This window comes from Saccostrea echinata, unplaced genomic scaffold, assembly GCF_033153115.1.
Source record: "Saccostrea echinata isolate AGI-Se365-2 ecotype Australia unplaced genomic scaffold, CSIRO_AGI_Sech_v1 ptg000029l, whole genome shotgun sequence".
Taxonomy (NCBI): Eukaryota; Metazoa; Mollusca; class Bivalvia; order Ostreida; family Ostreidae; genus Saccostrea; species Saccostrea echinata.
The window spans coordinates 34,144,313-34,161,951 of NW_026889778.1; the positions used below are offsets into that span (position 1 = coordinate 34,144,313).

Consider the following 17,639-nt stretch of genomic DNA (forward strand, 5'->3'; position numbering starts at 1 on the left):
TTCATATTGGTCAACTCTGTGATGCATGGTGTGTATTTATCAAACCATTCAAAATCTTTCCTGTTGACCACATCTTTAAGTGTATTAAAAAGCCAAACGACTTCCTGTAAATTTTGAATATCGCCACCGCACATATATTTTGAACTTTGATTACCAATTTCATTATTTTCATCAATAATACATATCCTTTTAGCCTGTCATTTTCAGATTTTTAAAAACTAAACTTCACACAAAAAATCACGGACTTCTTGTTAAGTTATAATGCAAACAAACGACTGAAGCATCTTGAACACAAGCAGGGTTGGTGGGGTGCATAACTACATTGTATAAAATAAAAAAAGCAAAGGCGGATCCAGGGCCGGCGCGCTGGGTGCACGTCCCCCCCCCCCTTCCGTTTGAATTTTTTGTATGTAGAACTTATATGTCCATTATCCTAAAATCAAGGAAAAAACATCTCTTATTTGTAAGAATTTGTCAACTTCTGGGGGCTTCGCCCCTGGATCCCAACCAGGGCTTTGTCATAGACCCACTGGGGGCTTCAATGCAGCCCCCGACCCCTCCCCTGCCTTCTGCTTCCCCCCCCCCCCCATTATGAAATTCCTGGATCCGCTACTGCAAGGGGCGTAATAAACAAGAATAATATAGCTTTGAAGGGATGTGATCTTCGGTATTGGTACTTTTACCTATGATATATACACAAAGACCTCTAGATCTACACGACAGAAATAATTCTTGAGCGGCAGCTCTGCTTTAAAACATGTATCTACTTTGCAGTACAATCATAGAAAATTATAAGTATTTAGCAAATCCTTCCTACAAAGCACAAACACCATAAAATTAAACTTGACATGTAACTAAAATTATTCCATCTATAATCCACGAACATACATTGAAAGGATTATAAATATCTGTAGAAATTAAAAAGCAATTTGGAATTAAAAAAAAACTGTCGGCGAGTTTCTTATTGCTGCTATTGCGTTGAACATGCCATTTGATAGACAATCTCTCTATATATGCCAGGACAGACATCTCTACATGTTACTTTTCAGGGACGTAGCGTCGTTTTTGAAAGGGGGGGGGGGAGCCAGAGAAAAAAAATTAACTTACCTGAAAAGACTTCACAACCAAAACCAAAAAAGGAAAATTGCCCAGAATCCTATTTCCCGGCGGAAGGGGGTGGGGGCAACGGGACTATACTGCAACAAAAAGTGGGGCCAACAGGACTTTCAATGAACATTACTAAAGTAAAAAGTTAGGTCTGAAAAAGGGGGGGGGGGGGGCTGATGTTACGTGCCTGCTCTTATAGCTCATGCTTTATTTGATCTGCAATATCATAAGTTTACTTGATTGAATATCTCGGAGTCTCTCTTATCCTTTCTACAGCCTTTTAGTTTGACCAACTATGCAAAATTTAGCCTTTGGAACAGTTGGCGTTAGGGCTTTCATACTTCACATCCGAAATTCTTTGTGACAAGACCTTTCCTTTGGAATAAATATTTTCGACCTTGTGACCTTCACCTTGGAGTTTGACCCACTTTTTATAAAATCTAAGCTTGGCAATACCTTTTGAACGGTTGGGACTAGTGTTTTCACATTCATAGGTGTATTCCTTGTGACAACGGCGTTCATTGGATATCAACAATTTTTACTATTTGACCTTGACCTTGGAGTTTGACGTACTTTAAAAAAAATTAAACGTTTTGACTTTTTACCTTTGACCTTAGAGTTTGACCTACCTTTGAAACATTTTAATCTCATTCATAACTTTTCAACGGTTGGTGTTAGGGTTTTCATATTTTATGTGTGTTTCTTGTGACAAGACCCTCCCTTGAGTACCGACAGTTTTGACTTTTGTCCTTGACCTTGGGATATGACCTACTTTAAAAAAAAAAAAAAACGTTGACCTTTGCCATAACTTTTGAATAATTAATGCTAGGGCTTTCATATTTCAATGTGTATTTCTTGTGACAAGGCATTCCTTTGGACACTGTTAATCTATCCTTGACCTTAACATTTGACTTGAGTATGAAAAAAAAATTAATCTTTGCCATACTTTTCAATAGTTAGTCTTAGCGTTTTCATATTTCACAGTTATATTCACTGAGACGAGATCTTCCTTTGGGTAACTTAATTTTTTATCTCTTGACTTTGACCTTGGAGTTGGATACGGATTTGAGAAACTTAAACCTTTGCCATAAGCTGCAATACCGGGGCATCAGTGTTTCACAAACACGTCTTGTTCAATATCCAAACTGGACAAAAACATTCACAATGAATCCTTAAATCATTGTGTGGAACCTGATAAATTATCTGACTCGATCTATGGTCTGAAAGAACATGGCTGACCTTACCCAGTCAATAACTCACAGATTGGGATTTTTCTTAACCAGTGTGTATTATGGTCTTTATGAAAGGTCATTTGGATGAGTTTGAATGAAAAACTATAAATTCGTTACCGTCTTTTTCTAGTGAAACATTGTTGGTATCATGCAGAGTGTGACATGGCCTAAACTCAAGTTCAAGGTCACTAAGGATAAGATATTTTGACTGGAATGTATAGACTGTATGAACATGTGTGAATTTGAGAAGTCAGTAATACACAGATGGGGTTTGCTCATAACCAGAGTGTGTCATGGCTTTCGCAAGGTCATTTGGACAAGTTCAAGGTCACATACATTTCTTTATCGCCTTTTTACTACAGAGTGAAACATTGTTAGTTGATACCTCTTACAAGATTGCTTATAACCTTATGATATGACATGACCTTGACTCAAGGTCACTGCTCCAACGGAAGACCTACTCGTTGCTTTGCAACGAGCTCGGCTCTAGTTAGAATAATAATTGTATTTATGTATTTAATGCGGTAATTTATTTAGAGCTTTTTAGTAGGATTTTATGTTTGTAAATTGTGAAAATTCTTAGATCCACGCCCTGGCTGATGTATCAATAGCTTTTAGCCAATGATGGTGTAAGGTCACGTGGTCAAAACAGCGAGGCATTCAGTTGTATTTTGATACCCGCATGCTGACCACCGCTTACACGAGGTACGTTTATTTTGAAGATGTTACATCTTCTATGATTGTTTAACTAAGCTAGACGTGCTTTGGATTTCTTTCAAAAGAATAGGAAACAACAACGTGTTGTGAAGAGCAGTTTGTGCTGTGTGGATTTTATTAAGGTCTTTCGTTACAACGGAAGACCTTCTACTGATTCTGATGGTTAAGATTATTATTCTTTTTTTTTTCTTCTCCTTTCTAGACGCAAACTTTGAGGCCTCATATCTCGATCATTTCTCAACGGATTTTGCTCAAATTTGCAGGGTTTATAGATGTTACAAAACTCTATCAGAATGCTGTCAAACATGTCAAAAATCCACTTCTGCTTTTGGATTATCTCCCTTTAAATGAAAATTTAGGAGGCTTCATTTCCAGATAAAGGCTTCGAGACTACAAAAGCTGGAGTAGAAATTCTACCGAATTTAAATAATAGAAGCATTGAAGTTGTGCACATCTATTTTTGTTTTTTGATTTCTGCGTTCAAAATGGCGCTGGATAGGGGTCAAAAATTAGAACGCCTAAAAGCGCGAAAATTTACACATATTTTCCTATGTATCTTTTAAACTAAAAATATTTTGTTAAAACATGTTGAATAAAAGTTGTGCACAATTTTAAGGTCTTTCATTTGGCACCACCAAAAAGGGGCTGGTCCCTTAAATTAGGGATCTAGGGTCCTTGAAAGTTTTCGTTTTATAACTCAAAAACGGTAAATATTTCGATATAGCTGTTGCTAAAAAGTTGTTCTTTAACATATTACTGATCTCATGAACTTGTTATTTTGTTCGAGTCTTTTTTAATAAATGAGCTAGAAGCTTGACCCATATACAGGTAACTAGTTTCATTAGACAAGTGAAGGTGAAATCTTTATGCGCATAACTGAAATAAACTTGCAATAAATGATTAACCTATCCAAAGTAAATACTAATATTACTTTAAAATAAGTTTTTACGTGTTCTGTGGTTTCATTCCAAATTATTGAGTCACACATTTTCAATACGTCTCGGGGTTTGTTTTTGTTTATACTTACGTAACCGGCCATCCCCCGATCACGCGTGACCTAGATCCAGTGATCAGTGGCCATACACTAAACAGGCATTGCCGTTCTAAATCTATTTTGCAAACTCAACTATGTACGGATAATTGTTTTTTTTTTAATCATATCGGATCTTTCAAATTATTTCATCTTATCTATGTTGGTCATGTTGGTGATATACTTATTAAATTATTGTGGCCGAAATTACAAGAGATCCATTGCGTGTGAACCAGCGACCTGCGTTCGTAAACAAAACATCTTTTCGTCATTTAATATTGAAACATACACTATATTAAATTAAAAAAAAAAAGAAGCAAAAAATAAATCAGTCTTTAACTGCATTTAACTGCGTTTCACATATACCCGGGTTTTGTGTTTGTTTACAATTATGTAACCTAATTATGCAGCCGAGGAAGCAGCTAGTAGTGCTCATACACAAAACATTGTCGTTCTATATTCATTTTGCTGTCACAATGATTTACGGAAAATTATTTTTTAAATCATACCGGATCATTCAATTAAATCATTTATTCTTATCTTAATTTGATTTAATTTAAATCCAAAACATTTTATTAAGGACGTATAAAGGTCCCCATTTCATGAATCCTCATCTTTAAACTGCATACATGTATTTAATAAACGATTTATTTCTCAATTATGTGTTATTATGTGTTTAATTTCGGAAATTCATTGCGTGTGGTTAATTCTGCAGATAATTCTAACTTGACACACAAGGTTTGTAGACAAATAATTCAAAAGAGATATATTTTGAAAACAATAAGACACATTGCTAAACACTTTTACATTATTTTCTTTTAAAATGGCTATCTTTATGATTACACCAACTCTGAACATGCTATGTGAAAAACTCTGTTGACTATAGTTTTGTAACTCCAGCATATGACAAATACATGTGCTTTTATTAGGGCTTTTCGACTTTTGGCGAAAAGCCCTATTGTTTTCGTCTTGTTTTATTATTATTATTATTATTATTATTATTATTATTATACCTAACACTTTTACGTTTCGGATTTAAAGAATACCTTTGGTTATATGTATTCTATGATAAAACCGTCAGATAGCATATCTAAATGTCTCCCGTATGTAAGGTTTTGTACTTCCGGAAACGTCACTTCCGGTATTTACAAGTAGAAAACTAAGATTTCTTTAGGAGCTTAAAATAATCTTATTTTTCATGGAAATTCATTCAAATTTTAGGAATAGATTCTTCAAAGTAAATCCTACAAAAAAGTTAGCGACAGCGATATTGTACCTATAACACATTTTTGTGTTATAAGACTCCAAAGTTAGGAAAAGGGGGGATGGAAATTTAAAAATTGAAAAACTATGTAGGAAAAATATTTTGAAGACTACAAATTGTTACAATTGAATAATAAAACATGTGCTGTAAGTTTCAAGTCAATTCAAGCGTAACTTCCGGTTTTATGAGTCTCCAAACATTGTCTATGGAAGTTTCTATGTTAAATTGAAATCACGCATGTTCCATTATCTCAAAAAGGAAGCAAGCAATTCTTGTAATATTTAAGTGAAATATTTATTTTTACATTGTCTTTAGTTGATTAGGTGATGAAAAGAGAATTTCAAAAAATTAAGGATTTTTAGGGGCCAGTACAAAAAACACTTTTTTCCCTGTAACTTTTTCATTTGTTAAGCAATCTTCAAACTGATTTCGGTTTTGAATTTAGCATGAAGAGTGCAATTTAAAAATTATGGTCCGTGGGTCACTTTCTGACCCCTTATTGGAGTTTTAGAGAATTGAAAAATAGTAAAAATTAGCAATTTCAGAAATAATCAAGTAAGAGTTATCCCCCTTTGTACAACTGTTAAATGCCCTACATACTCTTTAGGATTCCATTTTAGTAAGAATCTGAAAAGTACTTCCGGTTTTATTAGTCTCCTAAAAATGTCTATGGAAGTTTCTATGTTAAATTGGAATCACGCATGTTCCATTATCTCAAAAAGGAAGCAAGCAATTCTTGTAATATCTAAGTGAAATATTTATTTTTACATTATCTTTAGTTGATTAGGTGATGAAAAGAGAATTTCAAAAAATTAGGGATTTTTAGGGGCTAGTACAAAAAACACTTTTTTCCATGTAACTTTTTCATTTGTTAACCAATCTTCAAACTGATTTCGGTTTTGAATTTAGCATGATGAGTGCAGTTTAAAAATTATGGTCCGTGGGGTCACTTTCTGACCCCTTATAGGAGTTTTAGAGAATTGAAAAATAGTAAAAATTAGCAATTTCAGAAATAATCAAGTAAGAGTTATCTCCCTTTGTACAACTGTTAAATGCCCTACATACTCTTTTGGATTCCAATTTTTGTAAGAATCTGAAAAGTACTTCCGGTTTTATTAGTCTCCCAAAAATGTCTATGGAAGTTTCTATGTTAAATTGGAATCACGCATGTTCCATTATTTCAGAAAGGAAGCAAGCAATTCTTGTAATATTTGAGAAGAACACTTCTTTTAACATTGTCTTCAAGAGATTAGGTGATGAGAAGAAAATTTAAAAAAAATAGGGATTTTTAGGGGCCAAAACAAAAAACACTTTTTTCCCTGTAACTTTTTTTTATTTTTTAACAAATCTTCAAACTGATTTCGGTTTTGAATTAGGCATAAAGAGTACAATTTAAAAATTATGGTCCGTGGGGTCACTTTCTGAACCCTTATAGGAGTTACAGAGAACTGAAATAATGTAATTTTTATTTATTTCAAAAATAATGGAGAAAGAGTTATCTCCCTTTGCACATCTATTGGCAGCCATACATACTCTTTAGGTTTCAAGTTTGGTATGCATATGACAAGTACTTCCGGTTTTATGAATCTCTAAATTTGTCTATGGGAGTTCCCATGTTAAATGGAAAAATGCACATGTCACGATATCTCTTCAACGAAATAAGATATTCTTGTGAAAATTTAGTGATATAATGACTTTGATATTATTTCAACCCCTATAGGGCCTGAATATAAAATTCTGAAAAATAAGGGATTTCAAGGGGCTTATATTGAAAACAGATTTTCCCATGTAACATTTTTATTTCTCAATAAATTATTGAACAGTTTTCGGTTCTGAGTTCAGCATAAAGGGTACAATTTGAAAATTATGGTCCGTGGGGTCACTTTTCGACCCCTTATAGGTGTTTTAGAGACCTGAAATATAGTAACTTTTAGTAATTTTCAAAATAACATTGTAAGAGTTACCTCCCTCTGCAGAGCTCTAGTGAGAATTACATACTCTTTAGGTTTCCATTTTTAAAATCTCTTGAAGACTTGATCCGGTTTGATAATTCTTTTTATTTTTTTCATTTTGTTAGAGTTATCGCTCTTTAAGGTCCTTATGATTTTAAGCGTCGAAAAGCCCTCCGTTTTTGTTGAACGACAAAAAAGGTCTAGTTAAACACCGAATTTTCCATTAACGCCCACAAAATCTACCTAGCTTAAGATCGATAATATACCGCCCGACAATCATACAAAAATAAAAGAACAATAGCTGCTGATTTGATTGACAGGCCAGCAACCTGTGCTACCTGATACTGTAGTCTGAGTTTGCATGCTTTGAAAGCAATTACATGTACCTGGTCACGCATCAAACGCTTTCATGTACAGCTTGAAAAGTCGCTTTGTATACACTCTGGTAAAAACTTATATATTTGTTGGTAATTATATTTCACAAAATAATTGAGAGAAGAGAATTAAACTTTGAATTCATTATTTTATTTTCACTGCTGTTTTGTACACTGTACTTGTACGCGATATGTCGTTCAAGATAACTGTACAACTTTCCGAAGAAAAAAAAAACTGGCGGCTATTCGAACCCCTTTTCGCCTTCAATGTCCTCTTCAAAGCATACCTGTTTACAGAGATGAGATCATAATATTCAATAAAATATTTCATATTATATGTAATTTGATTTGTATGTATAAGTATCTGAAAGGGTATATTGTGCTGAATTTTTTTAAAATACACGTTTTATGTAATACATATTTTTTAGCATACAATAAAATATCGCCAACACTATATGCTTAATTATTTCTAATGTCCAGAACTGTGTAACGTAAATGCCATGCATTTAAGAAGTATGTTAACTTTTTATAATTTAATTAATATTCCACTTGCACGCGCGGTTCCAAAAAAAAAAAATGTACAAGGAGTACATATACATGGACTTGAATATAACAAACTTATTAGCACACATCTAATGATGAAAATGAAAATAATTGATAGTACACTTTTACAACTTCATTTCAATGATAAGTTATTCTAAAACTTTACTTCAAATGTCAGAAAGGCCAGCACAGCCAAACTACTCTTAATTGTCTCTGTTTTAATTACAATGTCAATCACAATACATGTAACTCTTTTCTTTTGTGGTGTAAAATATTCTTTTGGTCAATTCTAATTTTCGCTTTTATAGGTACAGTGTAATATTTCGAAACAACGTTTTAATTAAGGCTGAAGATGCATGCTGTGAATTTATCAAACCTGCAGTCCTAATTGACGATCCGTTCTTACATGTATATTATAATTAATCAGAGAGTCCAGTATTTGTGACAAATTTTGATTGATATTTCACTTTCCCTTTAGGATAAAATGATTGATTAAATAGATTATGCATATGAGATGGATACCTGTACTACATATAAATGTATACTTTTCACTTTGTAACAAGAATCTGTTATTGACAATTAAAAGTGAAGAGTTTAGGTAAAAGGCTTTGACAAATGACAAGTTATTCCTTCTTAGTCACTATATAGCTTAAAGCTATATGGTCGTGCCCCCCCCCCCCCACCCGCGCGCAATTGTTTTTTCTTTTTTTTTTTTTTTGCTTAGATATAAAAAAAATTTGATTGTTTGTGCCCCGTCCCAGAAAAAAATGAAATTGCTTTCTACAGGCTTGAGTCAGAACATGATTTTCATAATGATAGTACCTTTATCAAAATGTTTCTACCCCTACGATTCGTAGTCGTGGTTTCGAATACCACCACGTCGCCCGTGGCGCAGTGGTTTGAGGGTTTGCTCTAGAGTCGCGGAGTAAGGATTTAATCTTTACGTCGCGGGTTCGACTCCCTCTGCGGGACGTGGAGACCGGTCCTTTGCACGAGACCGCATGAACCGAGATCCCGTGTAGAAGTAGATGCTGGCACGAAAGAGATCCCTCACTGCTCAATGGCCTTGAGTGTCGAGTATAGGTCTGAATTTGCAGCCCTCCACCGGCAAGTGGTGGCGTTTCAATATGAGTGAAAAATCTCGAGAGGAACGTTAAACAACACACAAACAAACAAACTATTCCACTACGGGACGTGGAGACTGGTCCTTCGGATGAGACCGTATAAACCGAGGTCCCGTGTAGCAGCAGGTGCTGGGATGAAAAAGATCCCTCACTGCTCAATGGCCTTGAGTGTCGAATTTACAGCCCTCCACTAGCAAGTGGTGGCGTTTCCATATGAGTGAAAAATCTCGACGGGGACGTTAACACACAAACAAACAAACAATTTCACTACAGAACGTGGAGTATGGTCCTTCGGATGAGGCCGTATAAACCGAGGTCCCGTGTAGCAGTAGGTGCCGGCATGAAAAAAATCCTCCACTGCTCAATGGCCTTGAGTGTCGAGTATAGGTCTGAATTTGCAGCCCCCCACTGGCAAATGCTGGCAGCTCAAGGGACGTTAAACAACAAACAGACAATCAAACAAACATTTTTGTGCCCCCTGCAGAGCAGAGCAGCACTTAGCGATCAATTTACCTGGCGTCTGTCTTGCTGTCCGTCCGTCTGTCACACCTTATATCTCGAGAAATGTAAGAGGTATGGATTTGATAATTTGCACATATAGCTTGACACTATGGCTTTTGTATTTTCCATGCTTCCGACCTAGATATCCTTGAACTTGACCTTTGACCTACTTTTCAAAATAACCAATAATGCCGATATACAACTTCTTTTTGATATTTATGAGGTAAGTCTATGCTATTTAGAATGTGCACTGTTTGTCATAAAACATTTTGAAAAATACCAGCATTACAGTCCATTTGACCTTGACCTTTGACCTATTTTGTAAAATATACTGCGGAGGGTTAAATTTAACTTATGTCTTTTGAAATTAGAGAGACAGGGTTTGATAATTAACAGTTATACATGTTTATGAGCTCATGACAATGTATTTTGACACTGTATGAAATAAAGAAACCACAAAAACTGAAATTTAAGTACTATGAAAATACAACGGGATCGGTATTCCAAAATGGATGGTGAAGACTTACAATTGCTGATATGATAAACTGAAGCCTCTTTCGAAGGATTGTTGAAATTACGTACTTAACTAATTTATATATAATTATTTATAGTAAATTTATTCAAATTTCATTAATATCCATTTTAGCTTTCAGGGGTTAAGGATTTGCATTTCTATTTGATTGTTAGATTCTATCGCAGTCTTACTATCCCTGGATTGTTTGTTTGTTTGTTTTTTTGGCATGAACTATATTCAATGCCGTAGCAAATAAGATAACTTTTAGACTTAGTTACATCTTTAATGAAGCTAAAAGCAGGCGACACATGCGTTCCTGGGAACACTCTAGTTCTGTAAGAAATCGGCAAAGATAATTAAGCAGAGATTTTTGATGAATAAAATGGGTTTTTTTAAAACCTTTTTATAACGCTGACTATATATACATGTATGGTCTGCGTTATAAAACATGATGTGATAGGGTAACGTAATGCACCTTGTACACGTACTCAAAGACGCCGACGTTTTTCAATATCGAAATTGGACATAAAACATATTTACAATAAAATTTGAAGCCAGCGAGTTAAAAGTAATAAATTACAACTATATGGAAACGAAATGAAAAAAAAAATGTGTAAACTTGTCAAGTTGGAAACACTCAGAATGGGAATTGTTGGTAGCATACAGACTGTGTCATGGCCTTGACTCAAGTTCAAGGTCACTAAGAACAAGATGCTTTTACTGGATGTGTGGTCTGAAAGAACATTTGTTAACTTGTCAAGTCGGTAACACAGATAGGTTTGCGTCATAACCAGAGTGTGTCATGGCGTGATGCTAGGTCATCTGGACAAGTTCAAGGTCACAAAATAGAAAGTGTACATTATTTTATTGTCTTTCTACTGGCGAAGCATTGCAAGTTGATAGTCCCTTAAAAGATTATTTATCATCTTAGAATATGGCATGACCTTGACTCAAGGTCACTGCTCCAACGGAAGACCTATTCGTTGCTCTGCAACGAGCTCGGCTCTAGTTCATATAAATTATTTATATGAGATGACCATTTGGCATCATTTTGGAAAAGGAGTCCAAGATGACAGTGTGTTCTAGATTCATTAATAATACTACCATTAAACCCAAAATGGACTGGGGGATGGTCATTCGGACTTCTTGAAAAATTTAAATTACAGGTCTTGGTTGGATTAAAATCCACAGCCCATGTTGAAGCCCATTTATTAATTTTATCTAAGTCAGACGTAAGTGATATTGCTGCTGCATTAACATCATTATCTACAATTATAAACAGTGATGTATCATCTGCAAATAACCTTGAATTATTAGCTAAATTATCAGTTATGTCATTAATATACAGGAGGAATAAGAAAGGACCTAGAACAGAACCCTGAGGAACACCTGCAGATATAGGTTTAAAATTAGAATAGAACCCATTTAAGGCCACTCTTTGAACTCTGTCATCCAAATAATTTTCGATCCATTTTAATAATGTACCTTGAATACCATATGATTCTAATTTAAAAAGTAGACCTTTATGCCAAACTTTATCAAAAGCTTTTGAAATATCACAGAAGATAAATCTAACATCTTTACCTTTATCTAGGTTTGATATAATCGTATTATAAATTTCCACTAATTGGTTGATAGTTGAGTCATTTGGTTGGAAACCTGACTGGTATTTTGTTAAGATATTGTTTTCTAAAATAAAATTGTACAAATATTTAAATATAATTTTTTCCATAATCTTGCAAAGACTACTAGTTAGTGAAATTGGTCTATAGTTATTAACTAAGTCAGGACTACCTTTACCCTTAAATACTGGGGTAATATTAGCTTGCTTCCATACATTTGGTAAACGCTTTAATTCAAACGACTTATTAAAAAGTTTTACTAGTGGTTCACAGATGGAGGAGGATAATTGTTTAAGAATCTTTGGTGTTATACCATCTGGACCAGGGGGTTTGCTTACATTTAAATTATTCAATTGATCAGCCACATCTTGTTCAGTGACAAATATGTTTTCTATGGTTACTAAGGGAGGACCAGGTCCATGCTCAGGCAAGGTTTTACTTTCATCAACACTAGAAACATTTGAGTAAAAGTTATTTAATGCTTCTGCCTTTTCTAATGGATGAAGTAAAATTTGACCATTTGATTTTAAGGGAGGCATAGGTTTATGTTTATTTGAAAGTTTTGCAATTGATTTTGTAATTCGCCACCATTTTCCTGGTGGAATATCTTTATTAAGTATTTGAGATGTAAGTTTTTTCTTATACTTTTCTTTGGCATTTCTAACCATAGAAATTACCTCATTTCGCAATTCTCTAAAATGACACCATAGGTTTGGGCAATCTTTACGTTTCGCTTTTTTGTGTATACGATTTCGTTGCCTTATTCTTAGACGTATACTATTATTCATGAATGGTTTATCTCGTGGCCTAATTGTGACTACCTTTTTAGGTATATGTTTATCCAAGATAGCATCATACGTGTGTAAGAAATTATCATATATTTCATTTATGTTTGAGGAATTAAAGACCATGGAGTCCCAATTGACTTTGTTAAGATCATTTTCAATATCTTTAAAATTAACATCCTCATAGTTTCTTATGGTGCGTTTATAAGCATATTGTTTGAAAGTTTTGTATTTTATATCAAAACTAACAGGTGAATGTGTACTACAGAATGGAGATGCTACATACACATTATCTACAATACTTAGATTATTGGTGAAAACTAAATCTATACAAGTACCAGGAGTAGTTGTAAAATTTGTTGGTTCATTAATCAGGTTTAATAAATTTTTTTGTATCATACATTGTTTAAAAATATTATTTCCACTGCTCAACATATCAATGTTAAAATCACCCATAAGAAATACTGGCATGGACTCATTTGATACTATATCTAGTGAATCAGAAAGACGCTCAAAGTAGGAGACAGTGGAATTAGGTGGTCGATATATTAAACCAAGTAAAATTTTCTTATTATCTTGCATATGTATTTCACACCACAGAAGCTCAATGTCAGTAATATTAAGATCATCTCTTATGATAAAATGCAAGTCTAGGGAAATATAAAACAGTATTCCACCCCCAAACCTATTACGATCCTTTCTAATTGGAGGATGAAAACCATGAAACATGATTTCATCATTGGATATATTATTATCAAGGTGAGTTTCAGTAATGCCAATAATATCATATTCAGACAACTCATTATAAACCACATCAACTTTGTTAAGTAAACTACATACATTATTATGGACTATGCTTAAATTTCGAGTTCCAGAATTATTTGGTATTGGTCCAGGGTTTGTTTCTAAATTACCCATTATGAGTAAAAAACCCAATACTAAAATATAATAATGAGAATTATTGAACACATTTAAAAATGCAGATGTATGTAATTCAACATTGAGCCATGTGAACCTCAAGTCTGAATAGTTACATATAAGTGACAGACAATCTGGAATATATAAATAATTCGGGAGACTCTGGTTTTTAGCACATAAAAGAAAATTAATCATGTGTATCATAAGTTATCAATTGAATAATTAGAAAAAATACCTGAGTCTCACCACATGGTACACACAGGATGTTGACATGTTCAAAATAAATATACAATTTGAAAGGATCAACAATTTCCGGAGCAGTAAACAATTTTTTCCGTTTTTCGCCAACTTGGAGGATATACGTACATGTATAATTTGTAACAAGAATTCCATAATAATTTGATAAGATTATACTCAGCATTTTAAGTGCAAAATAATTACACTGGTACGAAAATAAAGAACATATAAGAGGAAAAGTGCAAATATACACTAGAATACAACAAAGAAAAGTGCAACTTGTTTGGAAAAAGAATAATTGAATATATACAGGAATAATAAGGGGAAGCTTTTCCCACGTCATAAAAAGATAGTATAAGTACTGTGCGTAGTACTATACGCAGCATAAAAAAAGATGTGTATTGGTATTCTAAAAATAAATTGTGTTTTTCCCTTTTTGGAGAAGTATCACGTGACATTAGGGATTTTCCATAAAGTCGAAATGCACGTGGATCTGGAGTTACACAGATACATGTGGTAAGCATATACATATCTACTTTAGGTAATCTGAGCAATATATATATATATATATATTGTTTTTTTGTGTTCATAGAACAAAATTGCAAGTTTTAACCGGTGTATAAGTCTGTTTAGTCAGACTGGTCTCTGACACCTTGGTATTTACAGTCAGTGTGGCCACTGTGAGGAAAGTCCAACTGTTTCCATGGCCGCACTGGCATATGTTTTTGTTTGGGATACTGCACCTGGTTTAAGGTCATCAATTCTTGTACACATTTTTGTTTTATCATCATGGTATTTTATGAAGATTTTCCCATCTGCCGTCCACGTATCTTTGATTTCTTTGTTTTTTTTAAGTTGTCTTGCTTGATACGAAATCGCAGAACGGTTTTTGGTCAGATCTTCGAAAATATAGAAGGAAGTGTTATGAGACTGATTGTACTCGTGAACTGTTTTCCATCTCTTTATGACATTATGTCTTGCTTTCCATGAGGTAAATTTGACAATGATATCGCGGTTTGGTTTTGAGTTACGTCTCCCTACCCGGTGGCTCCTGTCAATGTCTTGCATATTTAAGTCAATTTTCATTGTTTCTTTTACAAAGTCAGCTACCAGGGCATCAGTATTTTCACTCTCATTTTCAGTAATTCCGGATATTCTAAGATTTTGTCTTCGCGTATATTGCTCTAAATCATCATTTTTCAATTCTAATTCAACACATCTCTCTTCCGATTTCCTCAACTGGTCTGTGAGATTATCAATAGATATTCTTAGAGGGTCAAGTACACTCTGTAATGTTTCTGTCAGACTAGGAAGGAGATGACTGACAAGTGATTTTACTAGTACTTTTGAAGAGCAGATGCATTCAACAAATTTTGACATTATTTCAGGTTTATTTAATGCACCAACTAATGTGTCGACTATTGCTTCAGCATCGTCATCAAAGTCTTCATACTCACTACTATTCTCCCTAGCTCTTTTAGAGAGAGGTTTGGCACTTTGGGGCTGTCCTTGACCTCCACGTTGTGACTTTTTACCCAGTTTAGGCATATTGTAATTTTTTAATTTTGAAACATAAATTGGAAATCACAGGTTGTAGGAAAGTTTTTAAGAAGTTTTTAAATGATGTAGAACTCAAAGCATACTAATCACAAATGAGTTATCTAACCAGCGAGTGAGCGAGCATAGGAATTCAAAATGGAGGACGCATTCCATTGTTCTTTGTGTTCTTTGTGTTTAATAAAAACGAGAAACAAAACACAAACCTCCTTTGTACTATATAACTCATTATCATCCCTAGGTCCCTTAGGATGTTAGAAATCAATTCCACATCTTTTCAATCTTCAAATCTCGCAAAAACAATCAGAATACACACTTTTTTTGCCTGCTTGTAAAACACTACATAATGGTCATTTGACCCTTGACCTATTGACAAGTTATACTAGAATCTTGATTTATATGAAAGAAATAATATCAAAAAAATGTTTTATTGAAATGTATCGGTGTGTCAAACACTTTCAAGATATATGTTAGTTTTTGATGTATAATAAGAAGGTAAAAGACCCCCCCCCCAAAAAAAAAAAAACAAAATCCAGTTTTATTAAAAGAATATACATTTTATAAATTAATATACAATATGTGTATAAATTACAAAGATTCAAAATATGTAAACAACTCACATAAATACAACGGTTCCAGAATTCATTACGGAGTCAACGTTCCAGAAACATTTTCTCGCAGGATTGTATTTCTTAAATAAAAAAGCTAAACTGCGTCTCTGTGAACAAGTTATACAAGTCATTTGTTGGGTGCCTCTGATGGAACCAAACTGATAGACCGCTAGATATTTTTTTCTTAATCAAACACTTCACTTTTCCCCTCTTTTTTATATTTAATTGTATATGTATATCAATTGGTGTAGCATCTGACATCTACAGGCTCGTGTTTGAGTTTTCGTCCGTCATACGATTGTCTCGCAAATGACTCAGAAGATTAAGAATTTCATTCTGTCTTTTCTCAATATTCTGAACCGTGCGTTGTATATCGACCAGGTCAATATCATGATAATATTTACATTTCTTTGCAGATCGTCTCATAACACTAACCGCTTTCCAGAACTTCACTTTCCATACCTGGTATTTTGATTTTTGTCCTTTACTTTTTGCTGCCTTGTAAAAGCACTTGATAACATTGGATGCAGCTATTCGTCTCTGCTGCTTCCGCTTTTCTTCTTTGGAAAATTTCAGAAGATACTTTTCGTCACGGTTCATTTCAAACTGATGAACAAAAACAGAGAAAATAAAACCAGTGAGGCCTATTCCCAAGAAACCAGTTGAAGCCGACACACACCTACCGCAAAAACTTACGGGGTAAAAGTCTCCATAACCTATTGTTAAGAATGTTATCATGACCAACCAGAGAGAGTTCAGAAATGACGTCATTTCTGAGCCCGGGAAGGTATACGACTCACAAGTCTGCATTGCATAGGAGTTTGTTATTAAAACAATCATTAGGATGGCAATCACAAATTTAAATGGGTATCGAAAAAGGAGATATTTCATTATAAATGCAGAATTCAGCCTGACACTTGTTAGTCCTGCTAAGTGTTTAGCAAGCGTTCTGTTCGAAAATAGTTGGGATGAAAGCAACTCGGAAATTAATTGTCCAAACAAATAGAAACGGAATATCATGAACAAAGACAGATAACCGTCGAGGTAAACATGATCTCGTGTCAATTCGGAACTCTCTTTTGACATTGTTTGCAAAGGCTTCGGGATTTTCATACTTCCAGGAAAAGGGTGAACAATGCAAACCAAAATTTCAATGATCATCTCGACACACCATCGCCATTTTCTATGCCGGTTAAAGTATTGTTCAATTCGTCTTTGATATTTGTGTTGTAGAATTATAAAGAGAAGTAAAATTGCCGTAGAAATTGATATGACAGATTTTAAGGCATTCGATGCAAAAGAGTCTTTCTCCAGTGTTTTGGAAATAAATAATTCTCCTTCTACAATCATGAAAACAATTCCAATCGCTCCAAAAATACATTTCAAATAAATACACAATCTTCTATTTCGGATGGCATTTGTCTTTAGTCTAAGAATCACAGAATTCGGTAAGGTATTAGGCACTCTAGCAGGAATTGACTTACACCTTAATTTGGGTCTGCTCTTTACATCCTTAACGACATCTAATCCCATAATTCCCCTGTATATTTA

The 17,639-nt window shown here is 34.2% G+C and overlaps 1 protein-coding gene across 1 annotated transcript; it reads right to left on the reverse strand.

The window, feature by feature from the left end:
• Window positions 1-16,338: 16,338 nt before the first annotated feature.
• Window positions 16,339-17,639, reverse strand: LOC133194749 (small conductance calcium-activated potassium channel protein 2-like). The gene has a single exon (XM_061330655.1). It carries the CDS (start codon window positions 17,619-17,621, stop codon window positions 16,350-16,352), a length of 1,272 nt encoding a protein of 423 aa, XP_061186639.1. The 5' UTR covers window positions 17,622-17,639; the 3' UTR covers window positions 16,339-16,349.